The sequence below is a fragment of the Lottia gigantea genome (assembly GCF_000327385.1).
Source record: "Lottia gigantea unplaced genomic scaffold LOTGIsca_5, whole genome shotgun sequence".
Lineage (NCBI taxonomy): Eukaryota > Metazoa > Mollusca > Gastropoda > Lottiidae > Lottia > Lottia gigantea.
In genome coordinates this window covers 838,111-851,701 of record NW_008709715.1, presented here as the reverse complement: position 1 = coordinate 851,701, position 13,591 = coordinate 838,111, and the positions used below count along the sequence as shown (strand labels likewise).

The following is a 13,591-nucleotide window of genomic DNA, read 5'->3' as shown; positions in this document are numbered from 1 at the left end:
GGCACTTTCTGGCATTCACTACTCTTTTTGCTGAATATTGCAAGCGAAACACGAAGAATTTTAACATATGTAACAGACAAATAAAAGTGCGCTCTATCAGTTGGTAAACGCATAATATGAAGACTATTTGTGACGTTTTAATTGGATTATCTTACATGTGCAGTGCTTACGACATAGGATAACAGCAAAATTATAAAAAAAAATATATGAAAAAAAAGTTTCTATTATCTATTTTTTTCTTCGATGAAATATATCTTTATTTTCAAAAAATGCATTTTATTGCAAATCGTACTAGCAATAATGCATTTTAATTCAAATTGTTAATACTATTCATTGCTGATATTAAAGAAATATAGCTTGGGTGTATATAATCTAAAATGTACTTATTCTGTTATTATGAAATATAATAAGTAAAGTAGCCCAATAAAGACAAAGAAATAACAATGAATTTTGACTATCAAAACAAATTCATAAAGAAAAGAAAGTATGAAACGAGATGATTCGGATCAATAAGCGCGTCTGTCTGGACAGCTAAATTCGACAAAAAGTGAAGAATATTCTTTATTCTCGAGATGATAAAAATCAATGTAAATTCCATTATCGTATTACAATCAAAATATTATTCTTTATTTTCTTTTTGAAGATCATAAAAATACACTCATGACCTAATTGGAAAGGAATAATATTTATTATCAATTTAAGAAAACATTAATATATTGAGATCTAACAGAATATATGGAATTTATTAAAACTAGAAAAGGCAGAGGAACAAATAGAAGGAAATAGGGCAAGTTAATACAAAAGTCAAGACAACTTGTCATTTGACACAAGATAACATGTAAGTTAATTTTGTATTCGATATCCCTTCAGTTTGGCTTCCGGGGCAAGTGTAGAAAATGCCCGAGGAAGAGGGGACCAGAGGTGCTGGGAAACTAGGAGATTATGGAAAAAAAATCACGAAATTCCCTTTCACGGGCCTGACTGCATGGCCTACTGGCCCATTCCCTAATTCCTAAAAATCCTAAATACGCCCCTGGTGGCTTCATATATAGGCTACTGATAATCTGAAAAGCGAAAGGTTCAGCAGCAATCGCATCTCACTAACACTTGGAATATGGGATAATAGGCCTAATGAAAATCGGTTACAAAGCATATTATCCCGATTTGTTTTATTACTGTACACAAGAATCCAAGAATGGTTGTTCTTATGGTAAATGGTCTGCGAAAGGAATATGCAGAGAATACATTAATCTAGAAAATAATTGTTATTGGATAATACATTGATATATTTGTTACTCTGAGACATGTGTAGAAGTATGTCGAAACGGCTTTTTTATGAATGAAAAAGTGGTTTCCCTCATGGTGAAGATTACAGAACTAAGATGTTGTATTAATAGTAATTTATGACCCCCTCGACGACCATCTCATCAATATTCATAAGGTATTAAACGGACTGGTTCTGTTTATTCTTTCAATTCGAGTGACCCGATGATAAAGTTGATTTGCATGACTAATTCACCAGAAAATACTACAGACTTTGTTTGTTTAAATGATCATAAAGGCACAATTTGCTTTGGAAGTTTTAAGATCATCGTTGAATATTGTGGCAAGCGTTTTGGTGAAATATCAAATTATACGAATGTCTATGTAACAATTTAGGTTTTACAGCACACTGCATACCAGCCGAACCTTGACCAAACCTTTTGGCATTGATCGTACGAATTTCTCTCAGTGATTATAATATCATGTGTCTGAAGTGTTTTGTCAGTCTCAGTCTAGCAAAACATTGGCTTTTAGTGAGAGTAACGGGACTAACGAAGGCTCTATCGAAACAGAAATACAAATGGTCCAATATTATCTTACATTTATCATACTCATAGACTTCAGTGTGTTATATCAAATGTAAACATAAACTAATGAGATATGTTAACACTTGATGGAATATGATTATAATTGCATGTAACGTAGATATAGTACCAAGATCATAAGTAGAAAGTACTTATGTAATTAGTAGAGATGAAAAATGTGATTGATTTCACCTCAATAAGACTTTATTTACATATATACAATAAAATTCTGTAAATAATCAATTAAGTTACTATATAATGTTACTTTACTTCAGATTATACCGAGTTACTGATTGTTACCTCGTCACACCGAACTGCGATGATTTGCGATCGTAATGCTAGAAGGTGCAGAAGACACGAAAAAAGTTCCTAAATATTTTAACACTTAAACACACTGGATTGCGACCATTTGCTAGCTTATGTTTTTAGCAGCGTCTTTGCTAGCTTATGTTTTTAGCAGCGTCTTTGCTACGCGTGTAGGCCCTACTGTGCTTTTATACTGCTCAAGGAGATGTTGCAACTCTTGCCTGGCGACTTTCTCGATCCCATGGCGTTTTCAACGCGTTCAAGAATAGATCGCCGAACCTTGGCGTTTGTTATTAACATGTCTAATATAAATGGTGGCTACGATGTTTAGCGTGTCCTAATCGCTTATACCACGCTTGTGACGACCTTAATACGCTCTGAGACAATTTTTCGTCGCAGTAGCAACGCAGTAAGAACGCCTTTCCCGTGTGACGGAGCCATTAACAATCTGGAAATATCAAAAACAACGCCGTGCCTCTGCGATCATTGGCGACCACTGCACAATGCAACGCTTATTATACCATGTTTATGACGACCTAAACACACTCTGGGCCAAGTTTCCGTCGCCTTAGCAGCACAGTAAGATCACCTTTCCGGTGTGAAGGGGGTATTTCCAATGTCAAAATTCTGGAACTCAAACACAGATCGAATTGTCATCTACATTGCAGTTAGTAATATTGTTTCTATTCAACAGCATAAAAGAGCGGCGTTTGATTGATGCAAAGACCCTTAGAGTGTTATCGTAACCGATTCGAATCTGAAACACAACATAACAGACCATTTTGATACTCGTGGCTACTCCAAAGCGATATATCACTCCCTACCACAAATTATCAGTTTACGACTCCTTACTTGTCGTATAGGATCGCCTAAGGTATAGATTCGTCTGAATGTGATATACAATGCGACGAACTTCTGGAACTCTAGCATTTACCAATCAAATTAAATTTTTTAAGTATTGTCTTTCCATGAATACGAGAGTTGCACAATCTTTACGAAATGTAGATGAAAGACCAATGGATTTTTTAGTCCACCATTCGACCATCGTATCCTGAATACGGGTTTTGACATAGTATGACGTATGGGGTTGTGGTTTGGACACCATTCCATTCGACCTAATGGAACCGAACTAATGACATGGTAAGTTATTTTCTTCAGAAAATTTTTGAAACCATGTTATAACATGTAATTTAGATAAATGAAGGTAATGATATCATAATATTTCTAGAGTAAAGGTATATCCTGATTCAAATAGAAATTCTCGGCTCAATTGAACACAATGATAGATTTTCTAGAAACTTGTTACAATCTTATTAGTGTTTATATTCAATAGACGGAAAACCTTCACAGTCATTACATCAAACATTAGATTGTCTTTAGATGAAATTGTAAAGTGCAACTCGTCCCTTATCTAATGACCCGAACTTGTGATGAACTTGTTAGAGTAGGTTTTGAAATGAAATGAAATGATATGAATGGAGTTTTACGTCCTACTTTTCTTTTCTAATGAAGACGGGCAACGCCATGCAGGGTGCGATTACGGAAATTTTGCCAGGTCAGCGGCATTAGCCTGCTCTTTTTCGATTTCCAACTGTCGAGGGATCGTGCACAGCCTGTAGCACACGGGGCAACGGTTTATTGTCCCATCCGACGCTTTTTCCATGCGAGTAGGTTTTGAAATGCTGTTTTCTAAGATAGCATAACGTGGGCCGTGAACAAGCTTTGATATGCTTAACCTTTAAGATACCTGATACTACTTTTCAGCATGAAATTTTTACTAATGAAATACTTACTTATTTATGATAAATATACGTACCGACATGAAAGTTCATATGTTGCAATCAATGTATTGTCAAACTGTTATTTTGGATTTCGGGTTCCGTCTTGCGAATAAGATGGTTCGTACTTGGGTGAGAAATCATGAACTCATATTACTCAAATGTGTCAAAGGAGAATGGTCTCTTCTAAAGTTGATATAAAGCATGATCGCCTTTTTATATAAAATAAGAACAGCAAATTTTAAAATTTAATTAAATTCTTTATATTAAAAATTTCAATCACGTTTATCTAACGTTTTAACAATCTAACTTAAATCTAGGGAAAACGATATATTTATGTGCATTCAAAATTAATTCAATTTTAAATGATGTTACATAAGTAACAAAAAATAGCGGCAAGAGCGTAAACTTACTTACTCCACAACATTCATACTGTAAATTTCTTTTTTTTTATAATAAATCACGGTTATCAAAGATATGTTATTTTGATAATAAATCATATGATTATTAGAGATTGTATAATGAAGTTTCCCCTCAACACTTACTTTGATATTTTTTGATATTATCTTGAAGACAAGTAATAATTAGTCTGTTATCAGATAATAATATAGAGATGTTTAAATTTCTTATCGTTTCCTTACATCTTATATTTTACATTTAATATTAATAAATCTTATTTAAAGAAAATAGATTAATTGACTGGTGTTATACCGTTAGACATGCAAATGTCTGTGTTTTTTCCTGTCTGTGAGTAATTCTAAAATTAAAACAGGCTTGGTGTCTAGGTTTGAGACAAATATTAATGATTATTTAATATTCTTATTCAAGATGTTTAATAATAAAATATAGCAAATATTAAATAAACCATCTAAAAGTGGTACGTATTGAGAACAGTCGACAACCGCCATGATAGTTATTGTACTGGAGCATTAGAATGAGTATAGAAAAACCAAAATGGCCATAATTGATGCTTAAGACATTGTAAACCACCAAAGTATTGCAGTCTATGGCGTAAATAATGTGACCATGATATAACTTATACCATGTTTATCCTCATGTTACTTTAGCATCGGTAATATACCACTGTACCGGTTGATAAAGGAACATGGTATATCACATCACATGATACCTGATTGGTTGGTCAGGACTGTCATAATAATAACCCACCACATTTTTTTTAAATTATGAATATTAATTGTATACATGTATTTATAATATATCGGTATGTTAAAATCCAGTGACCATGAATAAGTTGTTACAAATTGTTTCTTCTTTCTTTCATAGAATGTTTTATGATGTATATAATTATCTTCCATTTTAAGAACAAATTGTTCATCTGAACTTACATCAGTCTCCTATATTCTTTGATATCCATTAATAAATAGACTCTGAACAACATTGACTATATCTAAGATTATCTAATAGTCATTTAACCACCAGACTAGCCGTCCGAACATTCTTCATTAAATCCTACACAACAATTCATAAATGACACTTGAACATTTGTCAGAAGTGAAAATTCCTGTTGATTTCACAGACAATGGAATTGGTAAGTTAAGTATACGACATATAAGACAAGGCCTGGAACTAATAATAGTAAAGGGGGATTACTCTTATTGATTATTGCCAATAAAAGTCTGTATTGCTCTAGTGAACCTTGTAATAAAGGTTAAGTAGCATTCTATTGAATTTACCAAATCATTCAATAACTTCGTCTTAAGATCAGTCGTAACCGTTTCATTCTTAACGATAAAAACATTAATTTGTGCTAGGCTACTATGATCTAAGCTAGACAACTATCCTGTTGTATAATCCTTGACAGTAGAATGATGACGTCTTCTTGAAAGATTCACAAAAAGCTATTGCCGTAATCAGAACTGAAATACAAATTCTGAAATTTAGAACAATAGTACAACAGTACAACAGTGGTCCTGATAAAAACTCAATATTCATTTATATTTTTTAACCGTTGCGAATACAACATAACGATACCGTCCGATTCCGAAACACATGCCATGAAGGTCTCTGAATGTATGTTGCAGATTGTATCAGGCAGTCTGGACCTGTGAGCACGAACTGCATTGAACTGCAATGTAAGAGGTAAAAACCACATTCTGGAAATCATTTGCGTTTTGTAAATTAGTCTTCGAGAATTAGGTCATTGAGGTTGTTCGCCAGTATTGATAATTCAAAATGAAATTAACAAGACTGCCCGACTCTTGCCACGTGGAGGCCACCTCTTTTAAGAGTCATATTTTGAATTTTGATCCGCGAGCCAATGTTCCTTATGATCGACCTTTCGAAAAAAATCCCCATACAATGGTCCGTCAACGAACTTATCATCCCTGGATGTGCATAAATATTGTTGACGCACAATAGTAATATTAATACCCCTTTCCCCGACCGCAACTTCCTTACTATGGTCGGTCAAAGAACAGTTTACATATTTTCAAGTAGAATAAGGGGTTTTGAATGCAGTATAGATTGACATCAAATACCACTTTATCTACCTAGAAAATAGTAACCAGTCTTCGTTTATGACTTATCATCCCTAGATGTGCATAAATATTGTTGACGGACAATAGTAATATTAATATCCTCTTTCCCCGACCGCAACTTCCTTACTATGGTCCGTCAACGAACAGTTTACATATTTTCAAGTAGAATAAGGGTATTGAATGCAGTATAGATTGACATCAAATACCACTTTATCTACCTAGAAAGTAGTAACCAGTCTTTGTTTATGACTTATCATCCCTGGATGTGCATAAATATTGTTGACGCACAATAGTAATATAAATACCCATCCCTCCCTTCTTTACGCGTGCTTCACGTGAGTAATGGTAATGGTACCCAGAATTAGGTCACTGAGGTTGTTCGCCAGTATTGATAGTTCAAAATTAAATTAACAATACTGCCCGACTCTTGCCACGTGGAGGCCACCTCTTTCAAGAGTCAAATTTAAGTCCGCAAGCTGCAAAAACTTACTTACCAAATACGTCCGTTCCTCTGTACTCCTAAATTAAAAATGACAATAAAAAATAGTCACGTTTTGTTTTATATTGTTAACGCGGACGTTATAGTAAAACAATGACGTCATAAACGTTGAAGGAAAAATATTAAAAAGTTTAAAAAAATTTGAAGTTGTGCTTGTTTTTGTGCGAAAAATCAAAATTTAACACAGAAATATTGATCAATTAACTATTTACTAGATGTTTTCAGATATCATTGAGTACTCTTTATTATTATAATGTTTCTACTAGTTAAAAGTGGTGTATCAATTTCTTAAAATTTGAATTCATACTTCAGTCTTGTAGTTTAAGAATAGAATATATATTATAAATGCAAATGAATTGTTTAAAATATTTGAACTGTGTTGGAATTCGGTTTGTGAACTCATTTCCAAATGTTATTTTAGGTGGCAGGTGACAGACCCGTAGCTACAGGATGCAAAAGAGTGGGCGGGGGGGGGGGGGCGATTGAATGCCCCCTGAAAAATTCTAACAACCAACAATTCCATTACTGCAACTTAAAACCATACGTTATTGCCCCTCCGAACAATCAAGTCGGGCTACGGGCCTTTCTGGGTCCTATTTTTTTTTATCAAGCACAGTTTCTGATTATTCTTATAGCTTCGCATTTACATATAGACAAAGGAAAAGTACTTAAGTCGACGCCATATATTGAACCTGACGGACTATGGTGTTTTGCGTTTCATCATCTTTGTATGGTAAATATTTATGATATTCGTGAAACTTGATTCCTGGCAACTCTTTTATTACATTACGAGTTCCTGGAGGAATACTAATAAGGGTTTCCCTCCGGATACTAATCATTTTTCATATATAGTACCTTAATCTTACACATTTCATTAACCTATAAACAACATTTACATCTATTTGGCTTGTGTGGGTTTCAACAAATGTTTTCCGATTCAATTTTAATTTAATTTGTTTGGTATATTTCTCAAGTTAAAATATATAACACCTGATTAGCAGACAAATATGAATGAAAAGAAGCACGCTTTTACAAAATTTTAATTCTTGGGACAAGATACCTAAAAAGTAAATTTGCCAATAGGGTGAGCACAATCAATTTTGTTTTCAAAATATTAACTATTTGCAGAGCTTTTGATAAATGTTTGGTTAATAAACAACCAAGCTGTAGTTTGTTCTATCTGAACTGTCTCAACAGGTCAAGCATTATTAACATAAACTAATTGATAATAGAAACCAACATTACTTACAGACGTACTGAGTCGTTCAATTAATTTCAGGATAGTTATTTCTGACCTTCTGAAGAAAAGAAATTAATCTGAATAAATACTAGATACTTCAAAAAAGCAAGAAATGACTTTTATTCCCACTCGAAAACATATTTGAATTTGTTGTAGCGGAGTTGTATAAAAACAAAAGAAATGTAGCCTGTATGCTTTGGCACAGTATTTGCTATTCTTAAGGATCGCAAATCTCGCATGAATCAGTTACCAAGTTTACAATACACCAAAGTCAATCTTTTCATTTTGATGCAAGTCAGAAAAGCAGACAATCCAAACTGGACGGAATCAGTATTAAAAGGGAACAGTCGGCATTTTCGGGGATTTATTTGGGTCCTTATTGTGCTGTAATAGTCTTAAGAAGTACTAAAACGCACGGAAATCGCATAATCCCTTCAAATATACCTCAAACTAGAAATTTCACTGTCTATTCCTATATATGTGTTTTCTATATAAGGCATAGTCTCATTAAAATTCGTGTCAAACGTGAACGATAATGGATACACATGGATATCAAGACTATTACAGATTATGTAAGCTAAAAACAATCCTGTTTCTGAAACTAAGGTATGATTGGTGGAACTACGGAAGCATGGAGTGGACACGAGAAAAATTAAATATAACTCGTGGCCACGACTTAGTATCTCGTGGCCACGACTTAGCACCTCGTGGCCACGACTTAGCATATCGTGGCCACGACTTAGCATATCGTGGCCACGACTTAGCTATTTTGTGGCACGACTTAGCATCTCGTGGCCATGGCTTAGCATTTCGTGGCCACGGCTTAGCATTTCGTGGCCAGGTCTTATCTAATTCGTGGCCACGACTTGCTGCCTCCCATTTTGTATAAATGTGTCATATAAATCTTACTTACTGGGAAAAGGGGGTGCTCATAGATTACAAGGAAAGGAATGGACTTATAAGGACGTATTTTGATATTGGAATGTCATATAATGATATCGCCATCATTCTTGCTCATAGACACAGTATCATTTTGAGTGTTAGACATATATAATAACGAGATACTAAGTCGTGGCCACGATATGCTATGTCGTGGCCACGATATACAAAGTCTGGCCACGAAGTGCTAAGTCGTGGCCACAGGATACAAAGTTGTGGCCACGAGATATTAAGTCTTGGCCACGAGATGAGAATTTTTTTTTATTCTGCATTATATGTCCCCTTTATGCTTCCGTATGGAACGGATACTGAAGGTGCTTCATTAAATGCCAACCGCAACTGAAATGATAATGGCGAGAAACCTGGTATTACTTATTGATATTGAATTTTGTATAATGCTTTATTTTGTACACATAAATGTAACCGATATTATTAGATAATCAAGCAAGTTTTATGAAAGGAATGATCTATTTAAATTTATGTACACCTTGTTTAGATTACTTGGCTTGTACAAGTTAAAACTAAAAATTATTTCATGCGAGATGTCATAAAATAGCAATGACAGAGAAAGAGACTTATTTTACATAATAAACGTTTTAAACGAAATACGGGTGAAAGTTTGAAAAGTCGATGACTCGTGTGTTAAAAATCCCATTGCAATCAATATCCTTCTATAAAGGAGTGTGCAGTATTATTTGTTTGCATGTCAGAAGCATTGATGAATACGGAACAATAGTAAACTGTATTTTATGGAGTAGATTATGAATATTCATGAGATAATAAAAAGGGAATGGGGTATTGTTACGATGGTTATAAATCAACATTTTATCTGTAAACATGCTAGTCTAAATGTCTTCTATTGTAGATGAAACAGACGATAGAATGTCATTTCTTCTTTAAAATGGTAATTACAATCTGTTACGTTTTAAATTCCCTCTGATTATACAATTCGAAATCAATTAATAAAAAATATTCGTACATGCAAATGCTACCTATTAAATTCGACCGTAGGAGAATCTTGCTTACGGACATACAGAAACGAACCTTTTTTCATTGAGCTTGAAGATAGTGTGTGTTTTTTTTTTCTTTTGATTATTTTTCTCGTTTGAGTATTCCCGTATGAATTGAAAATTCGACATATTGGAATAATAAAGAAGAAATAAAAGACGCACGTACAGGCTACCAGCTGCTCCATGGCAGTATATTGCCATGGCAATGATCTTTTTCGGATGATCCATACTTCTCTGAAGATCATATTACTTTCACTGATGATATCTGGTTTCAAACTCATGGTCAGAAAAGTAACTACATTGCAAGTGTCTGATCTTCAATTTTAAAGTAGGACTGTGTGGAATCATATGACCTCAAGGGTATTTGTCTAATATCAAACCTTTACCGATGGGTCCAGGGCACAAAGTAACCTACCTACCCTGAACAAGTTTGGTGTTGAATCTTCAACTGTTTAAGTTGTTAAGTTTCGGAATATTGACAAACGCCGATTCAAATGTGTCCTTTTGGGGAAAAAATCCATTTTCACAAATTGTTTGCACTCGCACTTGTTTTTCATTTTGAAATTTCTGGACTATTGTGCTTTAAAGACAATATACCAATTCACCTTGTGCATGTTTCAAGACTTGGAATGTCTTTGATTTTATAAAACATCGATAATGTTTCATTAGCATGAGGATGTAAAAGAATGTACTAATAGTCATTTAAAACCCATGGTTTTATACCGACCATTTTTTGGTTTTGGTATTTATGTGAATTCTATTTCCGTTTTATAAAGATAAGTTGAAAATAATAGAAACTTAATGACTGAAATTCTCTATTTTTATTGAATTGTTTTTAAATTCGTTGCAGTAATTATTCTAAGGAATTAGCACTTATTCCCATAATCAGCCATATCACTAGAATAATTACTCAATATAATAAGCCATATAAAACGGGTTACTGATCTCCAACTGTCAGACTGACACCTGTCGACCAGGAAGTTAGAACATGCACAGCTTCACGTATTACACAATTATAGACGCATTTACCTTGTTGACCCAATGATGATCAATGGAAACACGTACCAAATAAATTGAGTCCAAAGATTAAATAAAATCTTCCGGGGCACCAGATACCACTCTGTCAGTTGAATTTGCTAACCGATAATCCACATAATATTGATAATTTGGTACGTGTATACTAATTACACTCCAATGTGAGAAGCTGATGTGCGAGACTGTTACTTTTTCTTAACATTCTGAGGCATGATATGTTGACCCTTTCGGTACTCTGCCTGGTTTAGTCTGTATATCTTAATAGTAGTTTATTTGTTATTTATATTCAGTACACTGGTGATATTTACGGATCTTGAACGCACACAATCTGTAACCCTTGGGAACTTTGACCAATCAGCTTCATGAATTTTCTGGTTAGATCCCTTATAGGGTGCATTAAGCAGTGGCAGAGCCAAAGGGAGGGCAGAGGGGGCAGCCCCGAAAGCATGTTTTTCGGGCCAAAATCTCGTAACTAGTTTAAAGATTCTGACAATCTCAGATATCTCGCACCCCCTCTCAGACGTAAACCTGGCTTCGCCTCTGGCATTAAGGATCATTGAGTTCCGAGTTAAGGAGCAAACCCGACACTCATAAGGCATCTGAGACTTTGAAACATTGAGGTTGAACTTAAAGTGCAATCATAAAAGAGACTGAAATCCTGCCACCTCTAATGTTGGATGATTGTGTTAACGTAGTTAAAAAAAAAGAACTGTATTTACACAAATTGCATCAATTACAGTCATTATACCAGATGATTGGTGAAACTAATATTTACTATTGGTATCATCATGGCGAATCGCTGTATCATGTAATCGGAAATTGAAATATTTCAATAATGGCTAGTGGTCCGGGAATGGAATGGATCAAGTAGGCCTATATAAATATATTTCAGGTGAAATATTGAGTTATCCATTATACATTTATATATTTCATCAAAAACTGTCTTGTCTCATACCGCTGAAAATGGCGTAGGTGTGTTTCTAAATCATTAAAAAACTTTCGGTGCGTATGCCAAAAAAAAAAAATCATTTCCCCAAATCCTGGCAGCGCCACTTACAATGACTACAAATCAAAGTATCAAACTCAGCAAAGATTTGAGAGATAGCAATGCTGGCAATACTAAGATTTATTCCTTGTTAGACGCAGGATCTCCATTTGTAGCATTAGATAGAAGCTTATACCATCTTCTATCTGAGATTGGTTCTTAACAGCTGTAAAAAAATCTGGAGTATTGTTAGAAAATGATGGTATGTAATGTATTTAAGGTAACTATACTAAAATATTCATGACATCATCAGACAACTAGTTGTTAATAATTACTTATCTATCTTACTAAATATATAAAATACTAATCTCGTACTGACGAACTGACTGATATCTTTTGTACTTCATTCCTTTTGAGTTAATTTTTGATATCATCATTATTGAGGTATTATACCTCTATATTTTATTTCGTGAAACTCCAGAACATGTAGAAGAACACAAATGACCATGAATAAGGTCAGGGGTTTCCAACCTTATCTATTGTATTACCCACCTTCCCCATTTAAATCCTTACTATTTCGTGATATTTTATTAGGTTTTTCCTGCAATTATTTTCCATGTCGGAGAATAATAATTGTCTAAATAGTCCAAGACTACAAAGCGCTTTAATTGATGTCAGTCTGTCATATTTGTATCACTTATTATTGTGTATTATCTTGTATCATGATGTATGCTGCCCAAAAAGGGCGAACAATACAATAAATATCTATCTATATATCTATTAAACAACCATTTGACTTTTGAATTCCACATTGAGCCATTAGATAAATAAATACATGTAGTTTGCTCTAACTCCGACTTATTTGTACCAAATCAATTCAAATACCCTCCATAAAACATTGAAATTTATTCCACAGTGCCTTATTTCATTTAATTGGGCCACGAGCGTGCCAAGCTCAGACAAAGGAATAAGGTCAGTCCATCTTGACTTGTTTGGTAGATTTTAGTGCATGAATGTATGACACCTTAAATATCCACACCGATGTTCTATAAACCCTGCTTTGATTCGAAGCTTAAATTCATAACCCCGAAATTATGTTTCCTACAATACAGTAAACATGTACGTAGTGTTTTGCCATACCACAAGATTATAAAATTCTGCATACAGGGGACAGCTTCACCATTCGTTTAACCAATCGTACCAATCTCAGAATCGTGTATATTTTAGCTAATCAAATCAATAATAGCTCACTATCGAAATTTGAGCCGCGTTTGAAAGTTAAAATGATGGCTCGTCTTTCTTTGAGACATTGCCATTTATAGAAAAGGCATATATATAGAAATAGAAAGTGAAATTTCTCTTTTGTTATATATTTGACGAGATTGTGCGATTTTTGCGCAGTTCTTGTACTAAAGACTACCTTCATATTCAAGATCAATACTTATTAAATATAT

At 34.1% G+C, this 13,591-nt stretch overlaps 1 protein-coding gene across 1 annotated transcript; it reads right to left on the bottom strand.

Annotated features, from left to right (window-relative positions):
- Positions 1-8,789: 8,789 nt before the first annotated feature.
- Positions 8,790-9,023, bottom strand: LOTGIDRAFT_106065 (hypothetical protein; the record flags this gene model as incomplete). The annotated part of the gene is made up of 1 exon (XM_009061762.1): positions 8,790-9,023. A coding segment is annotated over one exon (234 nt), but the record flags the coding sequence as incomplete, so codon positions are not given.
- Between the last annotated feature and the right edge of the window lie 4,568 nt (positions 9,024-13,591).